Raw genomic sequence first — 27303 nt, forward strand, 5'->3', positions numbered from 1 at the left:
CCCAAAAGGTTAAACAGTTTCAAGTTCCTCAACAAATGCAGATTCTTCAAGCCCCGATGCAACAGCAACAAGTGATGGTTCCTCAAAAAAACATAAATCAGGGAGCAAATACAAATGTGAATCCGTTAATCACATAATATCTGTTAATTGAGTCCATTGGTAATAAAGTCTCAGAAACATATAACAGTGACAGTTCAAATGATGAAGAATATGTACTGGCTGCGACTTTAGGGGTGGATTAGTGTGGTCCCTATTTGCATGACATTATAGGACATGATGGTTCATTCCTGGTTGACAATGGCGGAACGTGTTCCACTGCCAGAATCACAGAAGTGCCAAACATGCCCTTGTCAGGAAGAAAAGTACAGGTGGTAGAAGAAGCAAATTAGCATTTAACAAACTCGATTACAGAGCATATTCCAGTTAAAATAGGGTGATTTGGAGTTAATAGATAGTGAATTAAAACTGCCTGAGCAGTTGTGGCAAGGCACTATGACACGGGAACAGATACAGATGGGATGGCAAGAATCAATTGAAATTAGTTTTGACATAGTAAAACCTGTTGTTGTGAGGAAAAGCCATTTGTTCTCAGTATATAGAGCCTATATCACCTCGGCATAGCTCATGAAAATAAAGAAGGGGGAAGTGATGAATCGTGCTAAATGCGGGGCCCCAAATGCCACTGACGTTCACATGTTTATGGAGTGTCTGACACTCGACTCCTTTTGGATTGAGGTGGTGGAAACACTGTCGGAGGTGTTGGGGAGGGAGATTTTGGTGAGTCTCCCCCTTATCATTTTCGGGAAGCCACAAGATCTGAAGGGCTGGACTAAAGAGAAGAGGAACCTACTGTTTTACTCTATTCTTTTGGCAAGAAGGGAGATTTGCTTGAGATGGGTTGCTGTGTTCCCTCCCATGCACAGGAGTTGGTTTGAAGCTTTTCTGTACACAGCAAAATTAGATATAAAGGTGGGTGGCCTTGAGCAGAGATTGAAAAAGAAGAAACTATGGGCTCCCCTTTTGGAGTGGGATCCCCCCTTCCCCTAAAGCGTAATGTAATGATATAGAGACCTTGGTGAGCGTGTCAGGGAATGCAAAGGTTTGGAATAAAGTCTAATGATTAAATCCCCATCTTTTTCCATCCGTGCCTGCCACGAGGGGTGCTCCCAGGAAGGCTGAGTGGGTGAGATTGGTCTCTTCGGGCTTGCTGTCCGCTTCCATACCTTTTTCAAAAGTGAGAAGGTTGCGGTGTGGAGGTGCGATAGAAGCTCTGAGGTGTATGAGGACAAAAAAAGCAAATAGGGTTGTTTGAAGATTTGCACCAATTTGTGGCTTGCGATTCAAGTCCTGTGAGTTTGTTAGGACGTGACCTATTGTGCAAATTAAATTGTTTCATTAGTTGTAGTCCCAATTGATTATCAACTCAGAAAAAATAGTGATGATGAGACGTTAAGCAAAATTGAAGAAATGTATTCTCTCATTTCATTATTCCCAGTGATGACAGTTAATGATTTGCCCGAAGAGCTGCAGGGCACAGTGATGAGGAAGGTTTGGCATTTTTCAGGAACAGATATTGGACTGAACCAGTTAAAATAACAATAAAGCCAAATGCAGAGTTTCCCAAGATCCCCCAGTGTAACATGACCCCAGAAGTAATTGCAGGAATTACTCCGGTGATCGACAATTTTATTGAGCAGGGAGTTCTGAAGAAAGTCATGGGAAGCCAATGCAGTTCTCCTGTTGTGGGACTGCAAAGGCCCGGTGGAAAATATCGCATAGTCCAAGATTTGAGAAAGGTGAACAAAATTGTTGTTCCCTGTTGTCCTGTGGTACCGAATACTGCTGTGATTTTGTTTCAGATCCCTTGTGAAGCAGAATGGTTCTCTGTTATTGACGTGTGTCAAGCATTCTTTTCCGTTCCGCTCCATGAAGAGAGACAGTTCTTATTTTCATTTAAATTCAGAAGCTGTTTATATTCCTGGTCATACTCCTCAGGGGTACACAGAGTCACCATCCATTTTTTTATCAAATTTTTTAAAAGAATTTAGAGTCTCTGAACATCAAACACACGGGAAGCCTGTAGGAGAGATACTACTGCCTTTTTTAATAATTTAGGTGAGAATAGGCACAACGTTTCCCCTGCAAAACGACAGTATTGGCAAAGACAAGTGAAGTGTTTGGGTCATCACATAGAGAAGGGAGCACAGAAGATTTCCCAAGAGAGAATCACAGCAATCATGAAAATGAATCCACCGGTGACACAGAGTGAGTTATAATGTTCCTGGGAATGGTCAGCTACTGCTGCCAGTGGATCCCAAATTTTTCAGTGATTTCCAAGCCACTGCAAAAATTGACACACAAGGAGATGAAGGATTCAGTGTAATTTGCAGACATGTTTGAAAGCCGTCTCTGATCTGAGAGCGGGCCTGTGCCGAACCCCATCAGGGGGAATGCTAGATAATAATAAATGTTTTTCACTGTTTTGTCATGAATGTGATGGTCGTGCACTCTCTCTTTAGACACAGTTGCATGGAGGGGTCAACAGACCAGTGGATTATTTCTCTGCTACAATGGCCATAACTGCTGCTTTGCCTGGCTGTTTAAAAGCTGTGGCTGCCTCAAGTGTCAGCAATGGACAGTACAAAGGCATTATCATGGGTCACACCCTGAAAGTACATGTGCTCCACTCTGTAGAGGTCCCTTTGAGTCGAAATGAAACCCAACATTTGACCAATACTCATTTGACCTGTTATGAGTTGACCATTCTAGGTTTGCCAAATGTCAATATCAAAAGTTGTGCCTTTCTAAATCCCATAAAACCTTTGCCTGTGAGTTGACAATGTTAATAATGAAGATGAAGTGGAACATGACTGTCTCGATATGACTGAACTATGCAGCAAACCTAGACCTGATATTCAATGCACCCCATTAGACGAAAATGACTCTGTCATGTTAGTTGATGGCTCCTGCTTGAGAGATACTGAAGGAACTCTGAGAGCTAGTTATATAGCTTGCACAGTCTCAGGAGTGATAGACGCTTCATGGCTTCAAGAAGTCGTTTCAGCCCAAGTAGCTGAATTGGTGGGTCTTACTAGAGCATGCTGTGTTGCTGAACAGCTCAAAGTGACCATTTTCATTATGGGTTTGGTGTGGTTCATGACTTTGGACAGTTGAGGTCCCAGAGAGGCTTTATGACCTCTTAAGAATTACCGATCCGAAGAGGTGAAATGATCTATCAACTATTGAAAGCACTTCAATTACCAGTGAAAACTGCAGTTGTGAAAGGTGCAGCACATCAGAAGTCAAATAATTATATTTTGTTGAGCAATGCCTAAGCTGATCAAGTCACCAGATACTGTGCTGTTAATTGCATGTCCTTTAATGAAGAATGGAGCGATGGAAGTAGCATCAATGAGACAAACCAAAGTTTCTTTATGATAGCAATTGATACCTGGGAAGAGGTTAAGAAACTACTGGAGGAAGTTACGGAGGAGGAACGCAGAAGCTGGAGTAGAGCAGGTTGTGAACAAAGAGATGAGGATGATGTCTGGGTTTTAATTGAACAGAAAGAAGGGTTGCCAAACAGTTTGTTGCCTTCAATGGCAATGTATTATCATGGTCAAGTACACCTTGGCGAGGACGCTATGATCAGGACATTCAAACAGATATGGAACAACCCCAGATTCAGATTGTTTGCAGAAGCAGTGTGGCACAGATGTGTAACATGTCCACAGATGAATGTTAGGAAATGCACTGTGGTTAACCTGAGCACATAGGAAGATCAAGAGGCCCTCTAAATAGGGTGCAAATAGATTTTCATTGAGATGCCTGCATGTATGTGTTGGTGATAGTCTGTGTCTTTTCACATTGAGGCTTACCCAACTTGCAGATATGATAGTCTCACTATTGCAAAGCTGCTTTGAAGAGAATTGATCCTAAGTTTTTGATTCCCAATTTCTTTGGAATAAGGATATCATTTTAATAATGAGAACATAAAATTATTGTGTGTTGCAATACAAATTGAGCAAAGATTGCATTGCAGTTACAGACCAGAGGCGTCTGGATTGGTCGAGCAGATGAATGGAACTATAAAGGCTCGATTGTCAAAGGTATGTGCTTCTACAACGTTGAAATGGCATGATGCATTCCCACTTGTGATGAGCGTGCAAAGCACTTCTGACAGGAAGACAGGACTGTCCCCTCATGAAATTCTCATTGGACAAGCCAAGAGACTGCCAGCTGTGCCTGTAAATGCACTTGTGAACATTACAGATGACTTGGTGCTGGATTATTGCAAAGTACTAGCTGATGTGGTTTGCGCTTTGTCTCATCAAGTCGAAGAAGCAACAGTTCAGCCTTCACAGGAACAGTGTCATGACTTGGGTCCTTGTGAAAGGGGCCTGGTGAAAAAGCACATTAGAAAGACCTGTTTAGACCTACATCGGAAAGGGCCGTATCAGATTGTTCTAGTAACTTCAACAGCTGTGAAGTGTGCTGGTTTGGCAAACTGGGTTCATGCATGCCAAACACGCAAAGTTCTAAGTCCTCTTGAAGATACAGTGCCTGTTCCTCTTGGGTCTGAATCTGTGAGTGAAGGGGTCCAACTTAGCCAAACTATGAGGACTGGACAAGAGGCTGTTGCAGAACCTGCACAAACTGGTGAGCATCTGAGTTCATCAAAGAATGTGAGAGGTGCAGGAGAGTCATGTCAAAGTGGGTTGACTCCTGCTAGGTCAGCAAAAGCTGCAACACCTGTTGTCTTTGAAAAGCAACCTGTGAAAGGAGACCAGTGGCCTTCAAAAAGTCCAGACCCAGTTGCAGATGTGTTTCCAACTATTGCTGAAAAGTTGGATCCAAGTGACGGTGAAAACTGTACAGCAAGGAGAAAAAGGGTGCCAAGCCTCAGATACTCTGCACCTGAATGACTTACTTTGCTGCAAATGAATGGGAGAAGGAATTTATTGCCTTTTGTTTTAATCGTGCGGATTCAGCTGAACATTATGGAACCTGAAACTTTAAAATAACCTTGCCAATTGATGAACAGAGACACTACATGTTGGAAGTGCTAATCAATGATTATCAAACGGTAATCTATTAAGGACTCTCTTTCTTTTTGCTTTGAACTTTCAGAACTTGTTAGTAAAAACTAGATGAACTTTCTAGAAGATCAAGAATTGTTGTAAATAAGTGCTAAAAGACTTTAAAGTATTTCTGATTTTGTTATTGCTTTCCTGACATAAGCAGAAAAAAAACAACAAAAGCATTTTAAAAGTTGCGGGACAGTCACCCACGCCTTAGTCACAAGCAAGCTCGACTACGGCAATACCCTCTACACCGGCACCTCAACTAGGAGCATCAAAAAACTTCAACTCAACCAGAACGCTGCCGCCAGACTCATTCTGGACCTCCCTCATCGAGTACACATCTCCCAACACCTGAGGACCCTCCACTGGCTACCGGTCGCGAGGCGAATCACGTTCAAGCTTCTCATCCACACGTACAAGGACATACACAATGCAGGAGCAGCCTACCTGAACCACCGCGTCTCCTTCCACACACCCGCCAGATCCCTCCGCACCGCCTAGATGGCCCTGGCCACCGTCCCTCGCATCCGCAAAACCACCGCAGGAGGACAATTTTTTACCTACACTACAGCAAAGAGCTGTAACAGCCTCCCCCTGCACCTCCGACAAAGCCCGTCGTGCACCATCTTCAGGAAGAACATCAAGATGTGGCTCTTCAGATGAGGCCCCTCCCCTCACCCCCCAGCGCCTTGAGACCCGCACGGGTGAGTAGCCGTGCTTTACAAATACTGATTGATTGAAAAGTCGCATTGCATTTTTTATTTTATTTTTGTTCTGATTTTTGAATTTGGTATTTTTGGTTTGATTCTGGTCAAGTCATGAATCCGTATCAAGGTAGATGGAGTAAATGTAATATGCGTGTATTGGTTTAGCAATAGTATGTGTGATTGTGATGCATACTGGTGATTGCTGGATTGAGTGCGTTAGTGAAGGACAATTTTGAGAGCACAGCTACACCAAAGCATAAAGAGACACATACAAAACAAGATCAATTGTATGAGGATGAGAGATTGCTTCATCTTGACTACTCAAGAGGGGGTTTGTCATCTAATGTATACTGCAGATTGCTGTATGAATACATTGGAGCTATGGATGTGCGTGATTGTTATGTGTGTACACAGATTCCTTCATCCGTACAGGAAGAAATCACATACCATAGTCTGCCAATGACTTATGGTACTAGTTGTAGTTTGTTATTAACACGGTTATACGAACAAGAGTATATTCAGTATTTTTATTCTAATTTTAATTTAGGGCCTCATTACAAGTCTGACGGTTGGACAAGCTGACTGCCAGACTCGCGGTGAGGAGACCGCCGTGAGGCTAGCAGTCTCCCCGCCAGCCCCATAACAAGGTTTCTACTGGCCGGTCAGCCCAGTGGAAACTGTGTGCCGGCATTGATCTCGGCTCCATAAGGAGCTGTGGCCAATGCTGGCGTAGAGGGTGGCCCCCTCAACACCCTCGGAATGCAAACAGTGAGCTTTCCGACGGTGTTGGCAGGGGCCACCCTTTGCCCCCCTGGACTGGGTTACTGCCAGCCTTTCCGCCATGGAAAGGCTGATAGTCAGTAGAGTTGTAATCAGCCAGGCGTTTCTGAACTCTGCGCCACCGCCAAGACGGCCATCAGACTGCCAGGGACCATGTTTCTGGCGGGGACAGTGGTCCCACAGCCAGGGTCGTAATGTGTCTTTCTTTAGTGCCTATTAACCAGCATTTGAGTAGCATTTTTAAAGCTAAAAACATTTACACAATGGAAAGGTTATTTGAACCAACACTAACCTTTGGTACTTCTCATGTGCACACAAATAATTTAACCTGCATTCTCACACAAGTGGAGAAAGATTTCATTAATCAAGTAGATGACATGAGAAAGGCAATTAAACCAAAATATATAAGGGAATAGTTTTACAGGATTGGCAGAAAGATGCTACACGTTTTGCAGGTGGTGATACTCAGGGACGCTTGGCTTTAGATCAAAGAATGACAATACGTTTGCAGGGATTAGTGAATGTAGGCATGCATTTTTGTTTAGGAATATCTGGACTTTTATGTTAAATGGACAGGATCCTGCCGTACCAGGTGTTTATTTCATTTGTGGGAAAAATGCCAATTGCAAGCTGCTGAAAGGCTGGTATGGTACATGCTACTTAGGGGTGGTTAACCAAAAAACTGCCATGTGGATAATTTTGACAATCCAGTCTGGAAAGAGAGACCTAAATCCAGAACCAGAGGAGCTAATGCAGCAGAGATTACTGGTGACATTTCTGGTGCCATTATTCTGTCAGTTGGTGTGATTCTGAATGACATCAAGATTAAAAAGTTGCCAACAATTGTATATAAGATGTCAACTGATTATGCAGGTGCTATGCTTTTAGTGAATACAGAAATGATTGCTATGAGATCAATGGTTTTGCCAAATTGTCTTGCGTTGGACATCTTATTGAGGAAAGAGGGCAGAGTCTGTGAAGTTTTAAAGGTGCAAGGTGCTGTCTCTGATGTTGTTTGACATCTACATGTGACCCCTAATGAGCTTCCTTCATTAAGCCACGGTGCATTTTTACATGTATACAGCAGGTTACTGGTTGGCCTGTACCGACAAAACTAATACCAATACTTCTGGGATTCAATGACTGACTGTCATTCTATGGTGTACTGGCTGATCCAACTTTCATAAGATTACCCTGCAAAAGACTTGTTAGGCTGAAGAAAATTCACTCAAGCCCCAGTGGGGCCATGTTCAGCTAGAATCCTGGCTTTTGGCCAGTTATACGTACTCTTTCTGAGCCCTCTCATTCAATTCTCTATCGCAGCATCCTCATTAATGTTGATCTGTCCCTAGAGAGTCAGATGGATGGCAAACTTTTCTATAAACTGTTTGTTACAATTAAAATAAAACCCTCAAATACTGAATTCATTTTGACCAAACTCCATGTTCTAGCAGTCAGTGTTCTTGTTCTTGCTAGCTTGGACTACAGCAATTCAGTCATTCTGAGTTATCTAGCAACATTTTTAGCAGGCTGCAAAGCGTGCAAATTGTAGCAGCATGACAACTCTAGACTGGGTAGTAAAGACCAGGCCAACCCTATTCTTCAGTCGCCCCACTGACTTCCATAAAACAAGCATAGGCAAAAAAATAGGTTTCACCTTTGTTTTTTCTTTTGCATTCTATCATACTAAATGAACTGTAAATATTAGAAAAAGTTTGTTTTAAATTAGATAGCCATTAATAGTTGTTTATGTTGTGATCTACATTGAACTAATATCCCAGCGTTTCAAACTTGTAACTTGTACCTTATTTAATATGGCATTGTATTATAGTAAGGACTGTGTAGTTAGTGAAGAGGCACTGCACGTGCTGCACCATTCAAACATTCCCCTTTTAACTGCAAGGCAACCGTAATTGTGACTGCCTGTTTTGTAGTAAAATATAGCAATTTTGGTGTTTAGAGGAGCTATGACAACTTTTGGCCCCGGTGCCACTACACCTGATGCACCATTCAAATCATGAACCCAATGACTGCAAGATAACTGCACTTGTGACTGCCAGTTTAGAAGTAAAATTTTGTAATCATTTGTGTTTAGTGGGGCTCCTAGAGGTTTTCGGCCTGGTGCCACTGCACCTGCTGCACCATTCAAATCATGACCCTAGTGCCTGCAAGATGACCACACTTTTGACTGCCTGTTTAGTAGTAAAATATTGCAATATTTGGTTCTTATAGGAGTTATGACAACGGTTGGCTCTGGTGCCACTGCACCTGCTGCACCATTCAAATCATGACCCTATTGCCTACAAGTTAACAGCACTTGTGACTGCCTGTTTAGTAGTGAAATTTAGCAGCATTTGGTGTTCAGAGAGGTTCTTAAAGCTTTTGGCCCCAGTGTCACTGCACCTGCTCCACCACTAAAATCATGACCCTTGTGCCTGCAAGGTAACTGCACTTTTAACTGCCTGTTTAGTAGTAAAATTCAGCAATAATCTGCTTGCAGAGGGGTTGTGGCACCTTGTGGCACCAGTACTACTGCACCTGCTGCACCATTAAAACCATGACCCTAGTGCCTGCAAGATAACCACACTCGTGCCTGCCTGTTTAATAGTAAAATATAGCAAAAGTTGGTGCTCAGAGGACTCATGACAACTTTTGGCTGTGGTGCCACTGCACCTTCTGCATCATTCAAATCATGACCCTGATGCCTGCAAGGTAACAACACTTGTGACTGCCTGTTTAGTATTAAAATATAGCAATATGTGTTGTTTTGATGGGTTCCTAGAGCTTTTGGCCCCGGTATCAGTGCACCTGCTGCACCACTACAATCATGACCCTGGTGCCTGCAAGGTAACTGCACCTGTGACTGCCTGTTTAGTAGTAAAATACAGCAATATTTGGTGTTCAGATGGGTTCCTAGAGCTTTTGGCCCCGGTGCCACTACACCAGCTGCACCACTACAATCATGACCCTGGTGCTTACAAGGTAACTGCACTGGTGACTGCATGTTTAGTAGTAAAATTCAGCAATAATATGCATTTAGAGGGGTTGTGACACCTTGTGGCACCAGTGCCACTGCACCTGCTGCACCATTAAAACCATGTCCCTAGTGCCTGCAAGATAACCACACTTGTGACTGCCTGTTTAATAGTAAAATATAGCAATATTTGCTGTTTAGAGGAGCTCTGACACATTGTGGGCCTGGTGCCACTGCGCCTGCTGCACCATCGAAACCATGACCCTAATGCCTGCAAGATAACTACAATTGTGACTGCCTGTTTAGTAGTAAAATATTGCGATATTTGTTGCTTAGAGGAGTCATGACAACTTTTGGCTGCGGTGCCACTGCATCTTCTGCATCATTGAACTCATGACCCTGGTGCCTGCAAGGTAACAACACTTGTGACTGCCCGTTTATTAGTAAAATATTGCAATTTTTGGTGTTTAGATGGGTTCCTAGCACTTTTGGCCCCAGTGTCAGTGCACTTGCTGCACCACTAAAATCATGATCCTGGTGCCTGCAAAGTAACTGCACTTGTGACTGCCTGTTTACTAGTAGAATTCAGCAATAATATGCATTTAGAGGGGTTGTGACACCTTGTGGCACCAGTGCCACTGCACCTGCTGCACCAATAAAACCATGGCCCTAGTGCCTGCAAGATAACAACAATTGTGACTGCCTGTTCAATAGTAAAATATAGCAACATTTGGTGTTTAGAGGAGCTCTGGCTCACTTTGGGCATCGTGCCACTGCACCTGCTGCACCATCGAAACCGTGACCCTAATGCCTACACAATAACTGCACTTGTGACTGCTTTTTAGTAGTAAAATATTGAAATATGTGGTGTTTAGAGTTATGGCAACTTTTGGCTCCAGTGCCACTGCACCTGCTGAACCATTCAAATCATTACCCTATTGCCAGCAAGGTAACTGCACTTGTGACTACCTATTTAGTAGTAAAATATAGCGATATTTGGTGTTTAGATGGGTTCCTAGAGCTTTTGGCCCCGGTGTCACTGCACCTGCTGCAGCACTAAAATCATGACCCTAGTGCCTGCAAAATAACTCCACGTGTGACTGCTTATTTAGTAGTAAAATCTAGCAATAATCTGTATTTAGATGGGTTCTGACGCCTTGTGGCACTGATGCTTGCTGCACCAATAAAACCATAACCTTAGGGCCTGCAAGATAACTGCACTTGTGACTATCTGTTTAGTATTAACATATAGCAATATTTGGTGTTTAGAGGAGTTCTGACAACTTTTGGGCCTGGTGCCACAGCTCCTGCTGCACCATTCAAATCATGACCCTATTGCTTGCAAGATAACTGCAATTGTGGATGCCTGTTTAATAGTAAAATACTGCCCTTCTTTTACTTCCCAAAAAACAGAATGGCAACTTTCTATGACAGCCTTCACTCTAGTTGCAGCCAAGACGTTGAACTCCTTGCCTTTACATTTCTACTCAAAGCACAACTTACTCAGTTTCTGAAAACTCTGATACATGGATTTTTATCAGTAACTCAATGTTTATTGGCAATTAATTTGCTATTGGCTATGCTTCTTTTCATGTTTCCTTTTATTTTTCTCTTCACCGTCTGTTCAGGCTAATCAGTTTGTCTTATGAGCAGTGTCAAAAAGCTTAAATATAAATGTGCTCTGTACATAAATTCAGCATAACATACCATTAGCTCAACCACTGCAGCTCCAACAAATCACTTAAGTATTGTTGAACTGTGAAAGAAACTGGACCTTTCATTCTATTACTCCCACTAGCTACTTCAGTAATCACAATAATCACCAGCCCAATACCACCTCACAAACCTTGACAAACCTGTCCTATTCAATCCCAAGCCAGTCACTAAACACCTTTGCAAACCCACCGGGCTAACAGCTTAAGTATATTTACTAAAGCCAAATTGAATGAATGACCCTAGAAAAACTGGGGGAGATATCTCACAGCAATAAAGACAACTGTGTACTCCTACGTCATTCGTTTGACGCTCATGCCACGGACAGGTCCCTCATCTCACTTCCTCTCTTCTTCTAGGAATAACTCAAATTCACAGCTGGGCACCTCAAGTATCAACCACTGCCCCTCATTTGCTTAGTGTGTATCTCTACCTAAACTAATTTCCTCATTTATTCTCAAGTGCTGCAACTACATTGAAGCAAGTCAATCATTCTAATGCTAGGAAAATGATGGAATGTACACTCCAATAGAAACAGATAATGCCTACAAGCAGATGTGACTGGATGGTAGTCACCCACTGCAAGCTAGGTCCTTCATAAAGCAAGACATTGGTGTGTGGCAAAATTACTATTGTCTCTTAAACATTGTCTTCAAGAACATAGGCCCCAACTGTCCCACTCAGTCTAAGTGAGGAAATTAAGGGTGATTATGAACTCCAATCTCTGGTTTATACCTCACAGTGAAACACAAATCCAAACTAAATACATACATGATGAGCTGCCTTTCAGCATAACATCTCATATCTTGACATTTGAAATTGTATCATTTTTTGTCAAATCCATGTAAAGTAAATTAACTGAATTCCCCTTACCATAAGGCTACAGCTTATTCTGTGTGTATTAGGCATTGTTCTAATTTGTATTATTTAAATTACATTATAGCCTAACTCTAGTATTAGCTCTAAACCAAATTCTAACCAATACCCCCAAATGATAGTAATTATTTTTAATTAACTGCAAATTAATTTAATGTGTTTTCAATAGTTATTGATGCACACTGTAAAAGACAAGGTAATGGTGCAGCAGTGATCATTTTGTGAGCAAATAATGAGTATATGTAACTCTAGAGTACCTAGTTATGTCCACCTACTAACTGCCTGATATACTGCTAAACTACTGGCATACCAAATCTTCAAATTTGTCTGCTCAGGAAAATGTTTTTATGAGATCACTGCTTGCAGTTAGTGCAGCTTTTTTGTCGATATAGTTATATGTTTTCCTTTGACATACTAGTTACGCTTAAAGACCACAGGGAAAAGAGCTTCCTTAATAAAAGCAGTGCCCACGGTTATTTCTTGAAAACAATATGTATGAACTTTGGTATGAAGCAGCTTCAATGTGAAGTCTAATATAGCCAAAGTGACTGCTAAATATTAGGTGCATATTAGGTCTTCAAGTATGATATTTATGTAGCTTGAGAAATAACTCACTTCAGTCAGAGAGCTATTTTCTGGCTATATGACCACAGCTCATTCAGTTGATGCCAATTCAGGCTGGGAAGCTTTGCCTTGAGCTGTAGAATTGACCAGTGGAAAATTATTTTCACTTCAGGTGCATGCAACTGTGTCAATGGCAGCTGTGAAACCCTTACTCAATTTATTTTATTCTGTATTCAAATTAATAAAATGCCCAGAAGATGTTGTCCAATACCCATATTCAGTAACTATAACTTACGCCATGAGGTAACTATAACTCGCGCCCTCGCCATGTACTGCTAATTACCCCAGATTTTACAGCACTCATGACAACTTCTATAACGTCATTAAAAATATAAATGAAATATTAGCAGTCAAATTATTAAAGAAAAAACTGCATGGTTGGGGCGTGCGAGTTATAGTTACTTGAAATACATTTCTTATTGTTGCATTTTGAATTTTTAGGATTATTTTATGCATATGTCACTTTATTTCTGATCATATTGGTATATAACATATAGAATGAAGATCTGATATTTATGAATGCATTTTTATCAACAGATCGAATATCGAAGACAATGTGAATGTATGTCTTAAAAAAACTATGGCATGTTTATATATTTATTTTGGTATTTATATATTTCATATTGAGTAATATTTTGCTAATAATATGTGTATGACATGATTGATACATTTGCCATTAAGTGACTACTGACAAGCAGCAATCAAACATGAGATATGATGATTAGCAACAACACAATTTATATGTTACAAGATGGCCGCCCCATTATTCTGCACCAGCTAGTAGCCAAAATAGATGAGGGACCACTATGTGTATTTGAAGAGGCCTTTGTGTGGAGTGGAAATGTCCTGTAGAAGGTGTTAGCCGAAACGTGTAGACATTTTAGTTTTGTTTGGAAGTAGCACCTAATTTGCAATTTATCTGGAATAAACAGATGAGCATCAACGAATGGAAGATTGGTTTTTCTTCTTATGAGTCGGCAAGTGTGAAACTGTTTTTCGGTGTAGCCGTATGGTGAGTGAAGTCTCATTTTTGTGGAAATATATATATTATTTGTATTCTAGGTCATTCCTAATTATCTGGAATTCTGCAGCTGTAAAACTTTAATTGAACATTAGGCTCATTTCAGTCATTTGCAGCGAAGTACTAAGGTATGTTCCGGAATATTTGTAAAGGGTAGAACTTGGCAAATAACTTTTGGTGACTCAACATATGGTTTTTATTCACCCAGCGGACATTCTCCAGAGAAGGTTTACTTTCCCAAATGGCAGTAATGGGTCAGTGGTTTTAAGGGTATAGGTTATCCTCATGGAGGTGTTCTGAAAGGGGGTGGGACTTGCAAACTTACGACCTAACATGAGTGTGTCGAGTCAACATGATGGTTAGCTGTGGGGTTCTGCCTAACCCATGTCAGGTTTAGTTCCCCTAATGATAATTGCTTTTGATGGGCCTATTGCAAGTGGCAGAGATAAGTACATGACTATTAGATATGTGTAGCTATAGTAATGGGCCATACTTTGGTGGCTTAACTAGATGCCATAATCAGAAAAGTACCTTCTGATGTCATGGATTGGGTTAGTGGTTATTCTGAGGTCCTAGTAGGTGAATGATACCTGATTCAGGGCATTATGATCCTCGCTGCCTGGGAAGTATTACTCCATAGTAGATGGGTTTTGTGCTTCAGCTCCTGGTTCCAGTGGTTTCTTGGCCTCATTGTCACCTTTCCTCAAAATTGCACAATCGGCTGGGCACAGAGGAACTCCTGGACTCCACGATATGGTATATGTAATTTGGGGACCTGTTATCGATTTGTATTGTAGAGTGTGAAGCTGCATGAGGTGAGGGCTTTGGGGGAATTTTATACAGGATTTCATTCCATGTGACAAATGAGGGTGCTGCCTTCTGTGAAGAGGGTGAGGTTGCCCACACTCATTCTGTTCCATGCATATCCCTGCCAGAGCTGTTAGGTTGCACTTGTGCAATGTAGTCTAGGACACTTACCTGTCTACTTACCTGTCTACTTACCTGTGCCAGTGAATAGTTATTCTGTATCAGTCATGGGTGTGAGGTGTTGTCTGGACTGGAGCTGAGAACACCACAGCTCCCTATATGTATAGGAATTCTATGTATGTTTCTTACTCCTCTTGTGTCCATGCTCAGTCTCCTGAAAATGTGCTATGGTGTTTTAAGTGTGATGGTTGTGTGCCAGTTTATTGGATCAGTGAAATCCTGAGGGCTGTGCAGAAGATTGATCCATACTTCTGAAGGGGTCAACTATGTACTTTTCATGCATGTGTCTGCAACCCAGAATATTTGAATTAAAGTCTTCTTTCATAATAAATGTTCACCTTTCAAACGTGGCACTGGTGACAAGGTAAACCGGAGAAAAGGAGCTGAACAATAAAAGAGACCTAGAAATGATCCATCAGTGATTGAAAGGATGCTGCAGCACACAAGAATGGTATGGGCAGTTAAATTATGATCAAGAGTGGTAACTGCAGGAAGTACGTGGAGTGTGTGATCCAGACAACAGGTAAATAAGATGCTGACCAGAGGAGCTAAATGCAAGGCAAACGTATAAAATAGAGGATATGTGATCCTGAGGCTGTGGAAGGTAGGGTCTGCAGCATCTGCAAAGGAACCAAAGCTTCACCTACCTGGAGAGTGTGCCTCTGAATGAGTCTGGGAAGCAGTGCTTGGGAGCTCATTGATTATGTTGAAGAGCCAATGTTTGGTACAGGTAAGGCAGTCTGGACAAAACTGGATTCTCTATAGCTGAGGTGGGCTTCATCAAACAGCATAATGTGCAACAATGCAGGGAAGAGGCCCATTATTTAGCTGACTGTGTGCCGTCTTAGGCAACTGTGCCAACACGTAAGTAAATGACTGATGCCAGCAGAAGAATTAGGACTGTCAGGAGTTATTGCAACCTTAGTTTTTGCTCGTCAGCCCAGCAGGATATGGGCCCGGCGGAAAGATAGCCAGTATGGTGGCAGCCTCCCTGTTGGAAGTTCAGTGGACAGATTATCCCATCCACCGAACTCGAAATCAGGCGCATGGTCTCTAAACCCCATCTTAGTGCAAAAGTGATCACGGGGAACACTGATCACTTTTTTACAGCTTACTATTTATCGTTGCTAGTAATTTGCTTACTATTTCCATCTGACTTAATGGGTCCTCGTGGACAACAAATTTAGGTCTCCGGTTAGGTACAGATTACAGTTACTGCTGGATATGTATTGGATGCACCAGGTTGAGACATGCTTTTTATCTATTGTTGCCTCAGCAGCAGGCCTTCAGACTTTCACTACCGCTTTGGGGCACAACAGTTCATACAGTATGTCCCCTGGGAAGTGGGCCTGGCATTTGCTACCCTGTTTTTTCTAGTTTCTAGGTATTTATTTTAATTTTCTCTCTAAAGCTGATCGCATGGCATGCAAGGCCGGTATCAGTGCTGTTTCTTCTGTCCCATCAACACTCCACAAGCTCTGGAATGTACTTTGAGTGGGGATGGTAATCTTTGGAAGAGAGTAGCTACATGGGTTCCACTTGAAGAGATACTTGTTCTTCCGCTCTTTTCTCCAGTGGATAAAATCAGGGAGACAGAAAGTACCTTTCAGGCATGTGTTCTGAGAAGTGGGAGGGACTGGAGCGTGATGAGTGATTGGCTGCATGGATGTAACCCAGACTGTTGCTACATCTGTGAACATGATGGAGTGGCAGCCGCTTCATTTTGCTTCTGTACATGGTACATGGATATCTTGACTCAGATGAGCCACTTTGATATGCAGCAGGACGAGGACAGGTACAGCATTAGGTATGCTGGCCTGCACTTTCCTGTTACAGCTAAGCCAACCCACTGAAGCCCAGCTGAATGTAATAAGTCAAGAGAAGATGGGTGTATCTGAGGTACTCTCTCCTTCCATGTGACATTTCACATGGGTGATGTTACACTATTTGTCTTAACCAACACTTTTTGAGCGTCAATTAAAGTTATGACTGACTGCTTAACACTAACTGCCTTCTAACTGTCTCATTTTCCTTTCACACACACAGTGCCAACTGTCAAGCAAACATGTTACAGTTCTCAAAATTACATGCCAGTAGTGGGCACCAGCACCCTTCTGGCCTTGGTGGCTCCTTCTGATGAGTTAGCTTTTATAGTAGTTCAGGTATTTATCAAAACATGTTGACAGACTATACTTTGCTCTGGTCTTACCTAAATTGTGCAGCTCTTGCAGTTTGGATCCAAGCCAATTCTTACTGGTCATGATGCAATTGCTTTTATGAGTTCTTGTATTAACCTTAAGTCTATTCGGGAGCACATTGCACATTTTTCTCTTGGAAGATGCTCACTGAGTGGCAAACCTGAAGTTAATAGTTGGGATGCAGGAGTTGTAAGTCCAAAGATCTATTCTTTTCAGCCTGAATGTCCATTTGTGGGCCAAGACGATTTCCAAAAGAGCACTTTGTATCCATCAGGCAACTTTCTAGTCCAACGATTGGTTTTCCAGGAATTTTCTCCTACCTTTCCAGATGGTTGCAGAGTCCTCCACAGGGGCTTTGGTCTTCTAAGTTGTAACATCTTATTCTTTCTAACCTCTCTGGAAAACTCCTTCAAATTCAATTGGATTTTGGTGACTTCCTTCTGTTAAGCAGACTGGCGAGCTAGGCTCTCTGATGTTTTGCCATCCCTGTTTTTAAGAATTGGTGCAAATTTGTTAGGCCTGCTCTGGCATTAACGCCAATAGAGAATTCCTTTTTAGCAACTGGACAAATTACCTGCTTCCTTCATTTTTTCTTTTTGAGCTGGGCCCACAATCGCTCAGGGGCTGGAACAATCTACTCTGTTGTACTACTGGGAGTCTAAATCCTCCCCGAAGGAGTGACACTGTTCTGCCTGAATAGTGACTTTTTTCTTGTTGTCAAGGATGGTGACACAGGCACTTGGGGCCTAATGTACAATCATTCCAGATTGCCACTCGCAATTTGCATTTTTTGTCAAGTCGCAATCTGGAATGTACAACTGTGTTAATCTTACTGTTTGTCATTCCCAATGGGGTTGCAAATGACCTACCTCATCAATATTCATGAAGCAGTTTGCAATTTGTAACCCCATTGGCAATGGCTCCACTCACAGTGATGGGGGCCTGGTAGGGACCGCAGACCATCATCTCTGTGACTGTTTTTTTAAATAAAGTTTTTTGTTTTTTTTAATGCAGCCCCTTTTCCTTAAAGGAAAACAGGATTCGTTTTAAACAAAAAAATGAAAAGTTATCTTTTCATTTTTTCAGATTAGGTAGTGGTCCCTGAGACCACTGCTTCCTCTGAAAAAATATTTATGCTTTAATTCACAAAGGGGAACGGATCCCATGGGGACCCTTTCACGTTTGCCAATAGGTTACCACCAATTTAAATTGGTGGTAACTGTGATTGTTTTCCAACTGCAATTGTGTTCACAAAACAATCATACATGCGACTGCGACTCGCAATTAGGAAGGGACGCCCTTGGCATGCCCCTTCCTAATTGTGAGTTGCAATCCCTATTTTTCAAGTTGGTATTTGCATGCCGGCTTGCAAAATAGAGGATGGTAGATTAGAAAAGGCCATTTGCCTTTTGTGACCGCAAAGTCGAAGCGTATATCGGGCCCTTGGTCCTTTCCATATCACTCTCAACTCTCAGCCATCTGATTAGGGTGTTTTTCCTTAACATTGTCTTGAGCTCTTTCAATACTGATCCTTAGCCTCCTTCTTCAGGTTTAATGTGCAGGGGCAGTTGTCTTCTACACTCAAATTGACAAACAATTTCCTACTGTACTAGTCATTTTCTATTTCACTTAGTTGCAATTCATATCCAGGATGTTGCGTAAACTGACTGACATATTTTTCATTTGCATGGGTAGATGCAGAAGCAAGTTGCTTGTGGAAAGCCTTGTTTATAAGGCCTGAGATGAGGATGAGTAAGTAGCGCATCAAATGCACATAGGTAATCTGATTATTCAGATTTTCTCTTCCTCTTCCAAGTATTTACAGAAAAGGTTTTTCAGAATTGGAAGTAAATTCATTGTTGTTAATAAAATGCACTTCCAATGAGTTTTAGTAAAAACAGGTAATAGAATAGAGGAGGTAGTTATGTATGTACCTCGTATGGGTCTGGCAGGGAGTTGCTAATTGTTTTTTTCATTTTTGCTTTTAGGGCAGGAAGTAACCTGGCTCATGAGATGGCCTCATCTCACAGACGAGGAGAGAAACAGGGTGATAAAATCACCAATATTCACAGCAATGGTAAATACTATCCCACACTGTCACATAACATTTATACATACTTTTTTGAATATATAAATATATATTTTATTCAGGCAAGAAGTACTACCATAGATTTTGAAGGTTCCTTACACTAGAAACAGGTTGTCATTAAGGTAAATAAAGGGTTCACCCTGCAGCTGGATGTACAGAGCAAGCTATTTATGGTCAAAATCCCATGGATTTAATACATATCAATATAATCCTGAACAAATGCAGAAAAACAGTGAGTGACACTTGTGAGAAAGCGAGGGAGCAAAAGTGAATGTGTTCTATATCTCTACTGAAATGTACTAGACATAAACGGTTGTATGTCTTTAAACCACATGCCATTACCACCCATCTAATACAATGCATTGCAATGCATTGTGGACCTTTTACCACCCTTTGTTTTGGTGGGTGCATATTTAATGCGGTCACCATTAAGTATTTATAGTTAGGACCTAGTTTTCATATAAAAAGTGTTTTTTGACTTGCCTATATCTTTGGCACTGTTCGAAAAATCTTCATGAAATTTTCCCCCCAAAAAGTGCCCTCTAGGGTCTTGTTGTGCATGGAAAGTATTGGGATGATATATCAAGGGAGGGTGAGAAAAAGGGGGGATGGGTGGTTTAAAAAAAAAAGTGTGTTTCCCATGTTAATGCCCATAGACTCTTTAGACACGCTTGCAGCCGAACCGCTGGATGGAATTACACCAAATTTTCCAAATAGTAGCTTTTGGTCTACTGATCATGCTTTTCTTATTTGGTGGAAATCCATTCTGTAGTTTTTTAGATATTAAAGGAAAAATACATTAGAGATCTGATTGGCCGGCCAACACTTTGAACAAGAAGTGTTGGCAGCCATTTTAGGACTCGGCTTCAGCCAAGTCCCCAAAAAAAGTAAAGAAAAAAAAAAGGGGCACGGTATGTATATCTGAATACCCTAGGATTGGTCCAGGAATACCCCTGGTACCCTCCCATGGCTACAAAGCATTTCTTTTTTAAACTTTTCAGCGAAATCTGTGGTGTTCAAAACTGGAAAAAACAAAATGAGCTTATGGTTTAATTAGCCCCCTGGGGCATTTTGTTAATGAAAAAAAATAGAAGAGGCGCATGCCCCTCCCCCTCTAAGACTTATTGAAGCCCCAGGTACCACCACCTCCCCGGGGCCAATCACTTTCCTTAAAATACTGGAGAGGTTGTTGGGCCCCCCTCCTGGAGCCATATATAGCCCTGAGGACAGACACCCCCCAGGGCCATCTCCTGCTAACTCCGGAGGTGCTCACTAATTACTCCGCTTCCAGCAATCGGGAGCTTTAAAAATGTTCCTGCTTGCTGGAAGCGGAGATTTCATGGCTTTCCCTGCCCACAGGCATGGGGGACAGGAGAAGAGATGAAATTACTGCTCTTGCACGCAGGGAGCTGCTATTTGCAGCTTGGAGCCAGCGGGACAGCAGGGGCCCTGAGGCTCACCTGTGGTCCCCACAAGTTTTTTTGGGTGCCCGGGTGGGGCCAGGGCACCCACTGAACATGTGGCTGGTCCCAGGGGATTGGGTTCCAAAGGCCGATATTGGCCTAGGGAAGGGGGCCACGTGGCCCCTCTCCTATTTTAAAGTAATTGTTTGGCTCCGGGGAGATGGAGGACCCTGGGGCTGAGGGGGGTCCGTGCAGCCCTGCTCCTATATTACGGTAATGTAGCCCTAGGGAGGTGGGAGACCTCTGGGCCTGGGGGGAGGGGAGTGCATTTATTTAAATATACCCAAGGGAAGGTGGTGATCCCCGGGGCTGGGCAGGAGGCCGGTTCCGCATGCCCCCCTTATATTAAGGTAATATAGCCCTAGGCCTATTAAAACAAATATAGCGCTGGGGCGGGGGTGATCCCCTAGGCCTAGGGGGTACAGAGGGGGAGTCCGCACAGCCCCCTATTTTAGTTTACTGTTGTAGCCCCGGGGAGGTGGTGGTCCCCGGGGCCCAGTGTGTTCGTGTCGCCCCCCCTTATGATAATGCAATGTAGAACCAGGGAGGTGGTGGTCCCCGAAGCCTGTGCAAACCCCTGCTTTATTATTGTTGAAGTCTCTAGGAGGTGGTGATCCCCAGGCCCAGGGCTTCATGCAGCCCCCAACTTTATTGTAATGCTGTAGCCCCAGGGAGGGGGTGGTCCTGGGGGTAGGGTCTGTGTGGCCCTCATTATATTAATTTAATGTAGCCCTGGGGAGGTGGTTGTCCCAGGGCCCACATGGCCCCCCAACAATTATAATAATGTTGCTCCAGAGAGGTAGTGGTACCAGGCGTCTGAGCACCCCACCATATATTGATATAATGCTGTCCCGGGGAGGTGATAGTCTCTGGACCCCACGGCCCGCATGGCCCCCCTAAGTTTTTTTTATTATGTTGCCCCTGGAAGGTGGTGGTCCCTGGAGTCGGGGGTACAGCCTTCCAAAATGTATATATATTTAATGTTGTCCCCTTTTAGTTCCAAAACCAGCGCCACGCGTGGTGCAGGTAGGATAGTTAGAAGGAGTTGGCCGCAGGGGCATCCCCTGCCCGTGCATGGCCTTTAGGTGTGGGTTGCGTGGGGTTGGTTAGTTATAGGGAGTTGGTCCCAGGCCATGCCTTGCGGCCAACCCTGTTGCACACTGCCAAAGGCCGTGAGCAGCGTTGGTTGGATTAACGTATAGTAATTCATATTTCTTTATGTTAAAAAAACATAGAAATTCACTGAAAAAAACCAAAGTTTCACAAGGATGTTATAGTTAGGAAATCGAAATAAAAAAACATAGAAATTCACTTAAAAAAACAAAGGCTACTGGGACGTTATAGTTGGGCTCACATTTTAAATGTACTAAACAAAAAAATTAGGCTGTTACTTTAAGCAACTATAACTCGTGCCCTAAGGTAATTATAACTCATGCCCTGGCCACGCACTCCTAATTATCCCACATATTACAGCACTCATGACATCTTTGATAACATCACTGATTATATCAATGTAATATTTGCAGTAAAGTTTTCAAGGAAAGACTGCACATTGCGGAGGCGCGAGTCATAGTTACCTTAGGACACGAGTTATATTTATTTGAAGTAACAACCAAATTTATATGGTTTTGTATGTTTAAAATGTAAGTCTAACTATGACTTCCCTGTAACCTTTGGTTTTTTAAAGTTTATTTCTATGACTTTTTAAAAAATTCTACTTCCTAACTATAACGTCCCTGTAACTTTTATATATATTCACTGAAAAAAAACAAAGGTTACAGGGACATTATAGTTAGGTTCTGAATTTACTCGCACAAAACCAGAGAAATTCTGCAGTTATAGTTATGGTTAGCTCATGTACCTATAACTTGCACCCTAAGGTAACTATAACTTGCTCCCCCGCCATGCACAGTTTTCTCATCAATAATTTTATTGCAAATGTTGCAGTAACATTGGTAATGATGCCATAGAAGTTGTAGTAACTTCTTAGGGCGCAAGTTATAGTTACTTGTGCTAACCATAACCATATCTGCTGAAGGACAATACTCCTGCATGCACTCAAACCCAAGCTGTGCATGGCCTTCAGCTGTGCGCAGCAGGAGGTTGGATGCCGTGGATGTTTAAAAAAAAATAAATCTCTGGATCCATGGACTCACCGGTGGATCCGCATATTAGACAAAAAAAAATAATTGTGGAATTGTTTGCCCAGGAGTGGTCCTTATGGGAACCCTCTATGTGTCCTATAGGGTCAGGATACCTGTATCCTGAACCCTTATGTGTTTTTGAACTCTTCTTTCCCCACCCTCGAGCCGATGAGGCAAACAAAATGGCATCAACCACTTTTGTGTAAGATTGCGGCAAGTCAAACAGGGCCTTGCTTTTCCCATGGATCATGGATGGTGTTAACAATTTTGAAAAATCCCTTTGACTTAAAATGGGGGGAAAGTGTTATCGGACCCCCCCCTCCCTTTTTTCTCGGATCACCCCAAACCTTTCAAAACAGCAGCTGAACTGACCAAAGTATTCTTTTTGAAAATTTGGTGAAGTTTTGTCAAGCGGCGCCAAAGTTATTGGCAAAACAATAAATGCTCTGTCTATGGAAAAAGTCCTTACTATAACTGCCTACTGGTGACCACCACTAGCCTATATATATATATATATATATATATATATATATATATATATATATATATATATACACACACACTGCATGTGTGTGTATACATTTTAAATATCTTGCATCTGGATGAGTAATAATGTAATGTGTACAAGTCACTTTTTGAGTATTTATGACTAGGCTGATGTGATTATGGTGACATGGCTTCCATTTTCACTGAGTTCCATGTCGATATAACACATATTTGAAGATAGACTATCAAACTTTACACTCAAGATGGTTTTATTTTTGCTGCCTTTGGCCACTGTTTAGGATCACATGTGTGCCTTTTAAGTGGGATATTCAGTTTAAAGTAACATGTAAAAAAAACGTTGGTTTTGGAATAGTCAGCTGACGAAAGGCGATCCACGTGGAGTCTGATGATTTAAATGCTATGATACGCTGAAAAGCAATAAGAGGTTGGGAGTTTATGTGCATAGTTATAGAAATTGTGCAAATAAATTAATTAAGTTGGAGATGTGGGCATAACTTTGATTCAAAGATTGTTGTAAAGTGGGGAAAGTTTTAAAACACACCAACAATGTCTTGTGCCTAGGGTAACATGGGTCGAATGTTGGTTAGCAGTGGGTATAGTTTATGAGAAACAATTACACTGATATTAGCACTACTTTGATTGTTTTGTGGAGTTATACATTGAAGAGTGGAGGATAACCAATACTGCTTTTGATTGAGAGGACTAGAATTCTATGAGGAGGCTTTTGTCATAGTACAGGTATTTTCAGATGATATTTGTTTATTTCTCTTCAAGTGTATCCTTGTCACTTCTTTCTCTTGATGATTAACAGTAATTAACGTGCTTATTCTTTCGGCTACTTTAATGAGATGGATTAAATGGTCTATAATGTGGTTATTAGACTGCCTTTCATTGAATGGATATACTTTTCAATTTAGAGACTGAACAAGAGTAATGGGCAGAATGAGTGTTAGCAATCAAACATATTGTCTATTAAAAGGTGATGTTTGATTAAAGAAACTGAAGCAGCTTAACTCATCATTGGAGGTCTGATTCTAGTTGTACCAGATTTGATACTTTGTGGATGCTTATACATTTGTGTTTAGTTTCTAAAGGATCTTTTTGGTTTCTTCCCTTCCAGTTCTTAGCATCCCCTTTTTCTTTTATTTCCCTTTTCTTCTGTTGCAGTTCATTCTTCTTTTTTGTTACTATTATACTGCTGCATAATATCTGGTAAGTACAACTGCTTAATGAAAAGGCCTATTGACATGGATTGATATAAAATTTATTTACATAAAGTGTGATACAGTTATTGATGCAATAATTGCAGAGATATATGTAGGATGAGACGGATATCATGTTCATCACATAATTAAGCTATCTGAAACTGTGTAAAATGTGCATATAAGTTGAATTTGCTTTGTCCAGGGTAAGGGGCATTATAGGCTAATTTTTTCTTACCCTTATTGTATTTATATTAGATTTTTCACCAGCCTTGAAAAAGCAGGGAGTCCACGACACATGTTCTGGCTGTGCAAAATGCAGTGTTTGGATATTGAATAAATTATTGTTGAAGAACTAACTTTCACTAAACGTTCTATGCTGTGACTGACTCAATAATTTACACAGTGTGGATAACAGAATAGGACATAAATTGGGTTGCATACAAGTGTGCATTGAGTGTATATCTTATCACCCCAAGCCTTACTTTTATTTGAACTCCAAATGCCCCACTCTACAATACTGGAAGACATTTAACAGACAAACAATATAGTTAGCAAAGCACATCACATTTCTACTTGTTTATATTATTTACACTCTTCTGTAAGTCTTTTTGAAATGTATTATTCCAGCACTGTTCCTATTCTTCTCTTATTGAAAGGTTCATTTTATAAGAAGGGTATGGTTGTGCCACATCACTTAATGGATTCTCAAAGTACACTCACTTAGAAGGCCAGCTTGCATTAAAGGGCTGATCCTGAGGGAAATTTGAAAGGGTTGCCCAATGAAACCCATCCAGTCTTGGTAACTTGTGGACTGTTGATCAATCGAAACACGCAGTCCTGCTGCTTTGATTTAAACTACATTGAGTGAAGGTTATTTCCTTACAATATCTGGCCAACTGATCTCTGATGCAGTTGAAAGATATCTCAGTTTCTGATACAATTGGAATATTATAATGTCAACAAAGGGCCACACTGCTATGATTCTTAACCATTTTCAGGCTCTAGGCTATACTAGCACCTCAGTGTTATAATAAAAAGGCATATAAGGTGACATCAGTATAAAAGATGGAATGTAAAACCATACTAGAATATCACCAAGCCCAAGACACAGAAGCTTAGTGAAGAAAAATGTTGTGTAGTACAGAACATGAAACTGCATACTACTTTCTTAGAATGTGTTTTCAAATGAAAGGAACAGAAAAATGCAATTGATAGTTTCTGCATTGCACCTTGAACCTGTGTACAGGCAGTTTGCCACAGAGATGTAAAATGCATTTTTCTCATTAAGGTTTGTCACCTTGAGCTCCCCATCCAAATCTAAAATGAAAATGTTTCCAATGAATCACAATGAAGTGGTAATATTAAACTGGTCTCAGACTAAGGCGGAAGAAGCAGAAGTAACAATTATTAGTTTTTCCCCTCTAAAAAGACGAACAAGCATCACTTTTAGCATCAATGCTGTCTCAATATTTACCTTCATTCTTCTGCTTTTGTGAGTTTCCCAGATCTGCAGAGACATGTCTTCCATTCCTGATTATCCCCTCATTGCATTCTGCAGACTCTGCTTGATGTGGCTCGTCATCATTCTGCCCATTCTGTTCAGAAAACGTCTGTGTCTGTTCATAACCAGTTTGTGTTTCCAACATTAATACACTAGTGTTCTCTTGGACAGTACTGTGTTCTTGCACATTAGTTCTTTCTTGAGCAGTACATTCGTGGTCATTAATAATTTCCGGTACAGTAACAAAACCAGGTTGTGTCTCTAGCACATTACTAGTTCCTTGCTCATTAGCATTTATTTGGATAGTACTGTGTTTTTCCACACTAGTACTTTCTTGAACAGTACTACTTTTGGGGTCATTAATAGCTTCCTGCACAGTAATACTCTCCTGTGGGAGAGAAAAGTTATACTCAGGGCCCAACAGAAAGCTATCTTGCAGTGTCTGTTTCGCAGGCTTCCTTGTTTTCCTCTGCATGACCTTTGTGGGCTCATTCTTCTGTCTTTCTTCCCTTGTTTTATCATTAATGGTATCTTTGGAAAATGGCTTGAAAAGCTGATCCATATCTTTTGTGAATTCCAGCAAGGTGCCAACGTAACTCTTTGAAACAACGCCATCTGATCCGTAGCTTTGGGACTTAGTAGAAATTAGAGGCTTGGAGGGGCCAACAGTCCTTGAATCTCTTCTCCTGCCCTGGAGCTCTCGATGAAGGTTGTATCTCATGGAGAGTGAGAAATAGGAATAGTCAACTGCACTGTACGTCAACATGAAATTTATGGTGACAATAGGAGCAAGCACGTTCACTTGGCCTATAAAGACAAATGCCATCGTCAATAGACTTGTCAAGACAATGGCTGCTACTGGTGTTTTATTTGGACCTCTCTGTTTAGGAAGTAAATAAAGACAACATATAAACATTATTAGATAGTTTTCAACAGCAACACAACTAAACAACAGGAAATTACCCCTTACAATGAGGACAAAATTCATATGTTATATTGGGTAAAAGTCTATATTATGTTGAAATCATTTTAGAATAGTTACAGAAAGTAGTTCACATTTATAATATAGTGACAAGCATATGAATGTATTGATGTTTTAAATACAATTTTGAAAAGAACACAATGACTTGTGGAGAGCCGAATAATTATTCCCAATCGTGAGAAAGATTCAATTAACTTGTGAAAAGAGGATTGCTAGTATAACAATCATAATAATCATTTTGTATAACAATTCTTTTTCAGACGACCAGATCACCAAAGACTGCCTAACTACTCCTATAAACTAAAACTCCTTGGTTTCTTGATAAGCGACACAATAAAGTCCGGCACATATTTAAGTGTTTACAAATGTGTGCTAACCTTTAAAATACGTATTCTAGAATAAAAAAGGAGTGCTTTCCTAATTGGACTTCTCAGTTCTGTTAAGGACT

General features: G+C 41.3%; 1 protein-coding gene across 2 annotated transcripts in view; it reads right to left on the reverse strand.

Annotated features, from left to right (window-relative positions):
* The window catches only part of SLC12A8 (solute carrier family 12 member 8), a 608584-nt gene that overhangs the window by 89781 nt on the left and 491500 nt on the right, over positions 1-27303 (reverse strand). For both annotated transcript variants that reach the window (XM_069224286.1, XM_069224284.1), the window contains exon 10: positions 25847-26753. In XM_069224286.1, the coding sequence (XP_069080387.1) occupies positions 25847-26753 (907 nt within the window). The remainder of the gene's footprint in view (positions 1-25846; positions 26754-27303) is intronic.

The sequence above is a fragment of the Pleurodeles waltl genome, chromosome 3_1 (genome assembly GCF_031143425.1).
Source record: "Pleurodeles waltl isolate 20211129_DDA chromosome 3_1, aPleWal1.hap1.20221129, whole genome shotgun sequence".
Lineage (NCBI taxonomy): Eukaryota > Metazoa > Chordata > Amphibia > Caudata > Salamandridae > Pleurodeles > Pleurodeles waltl.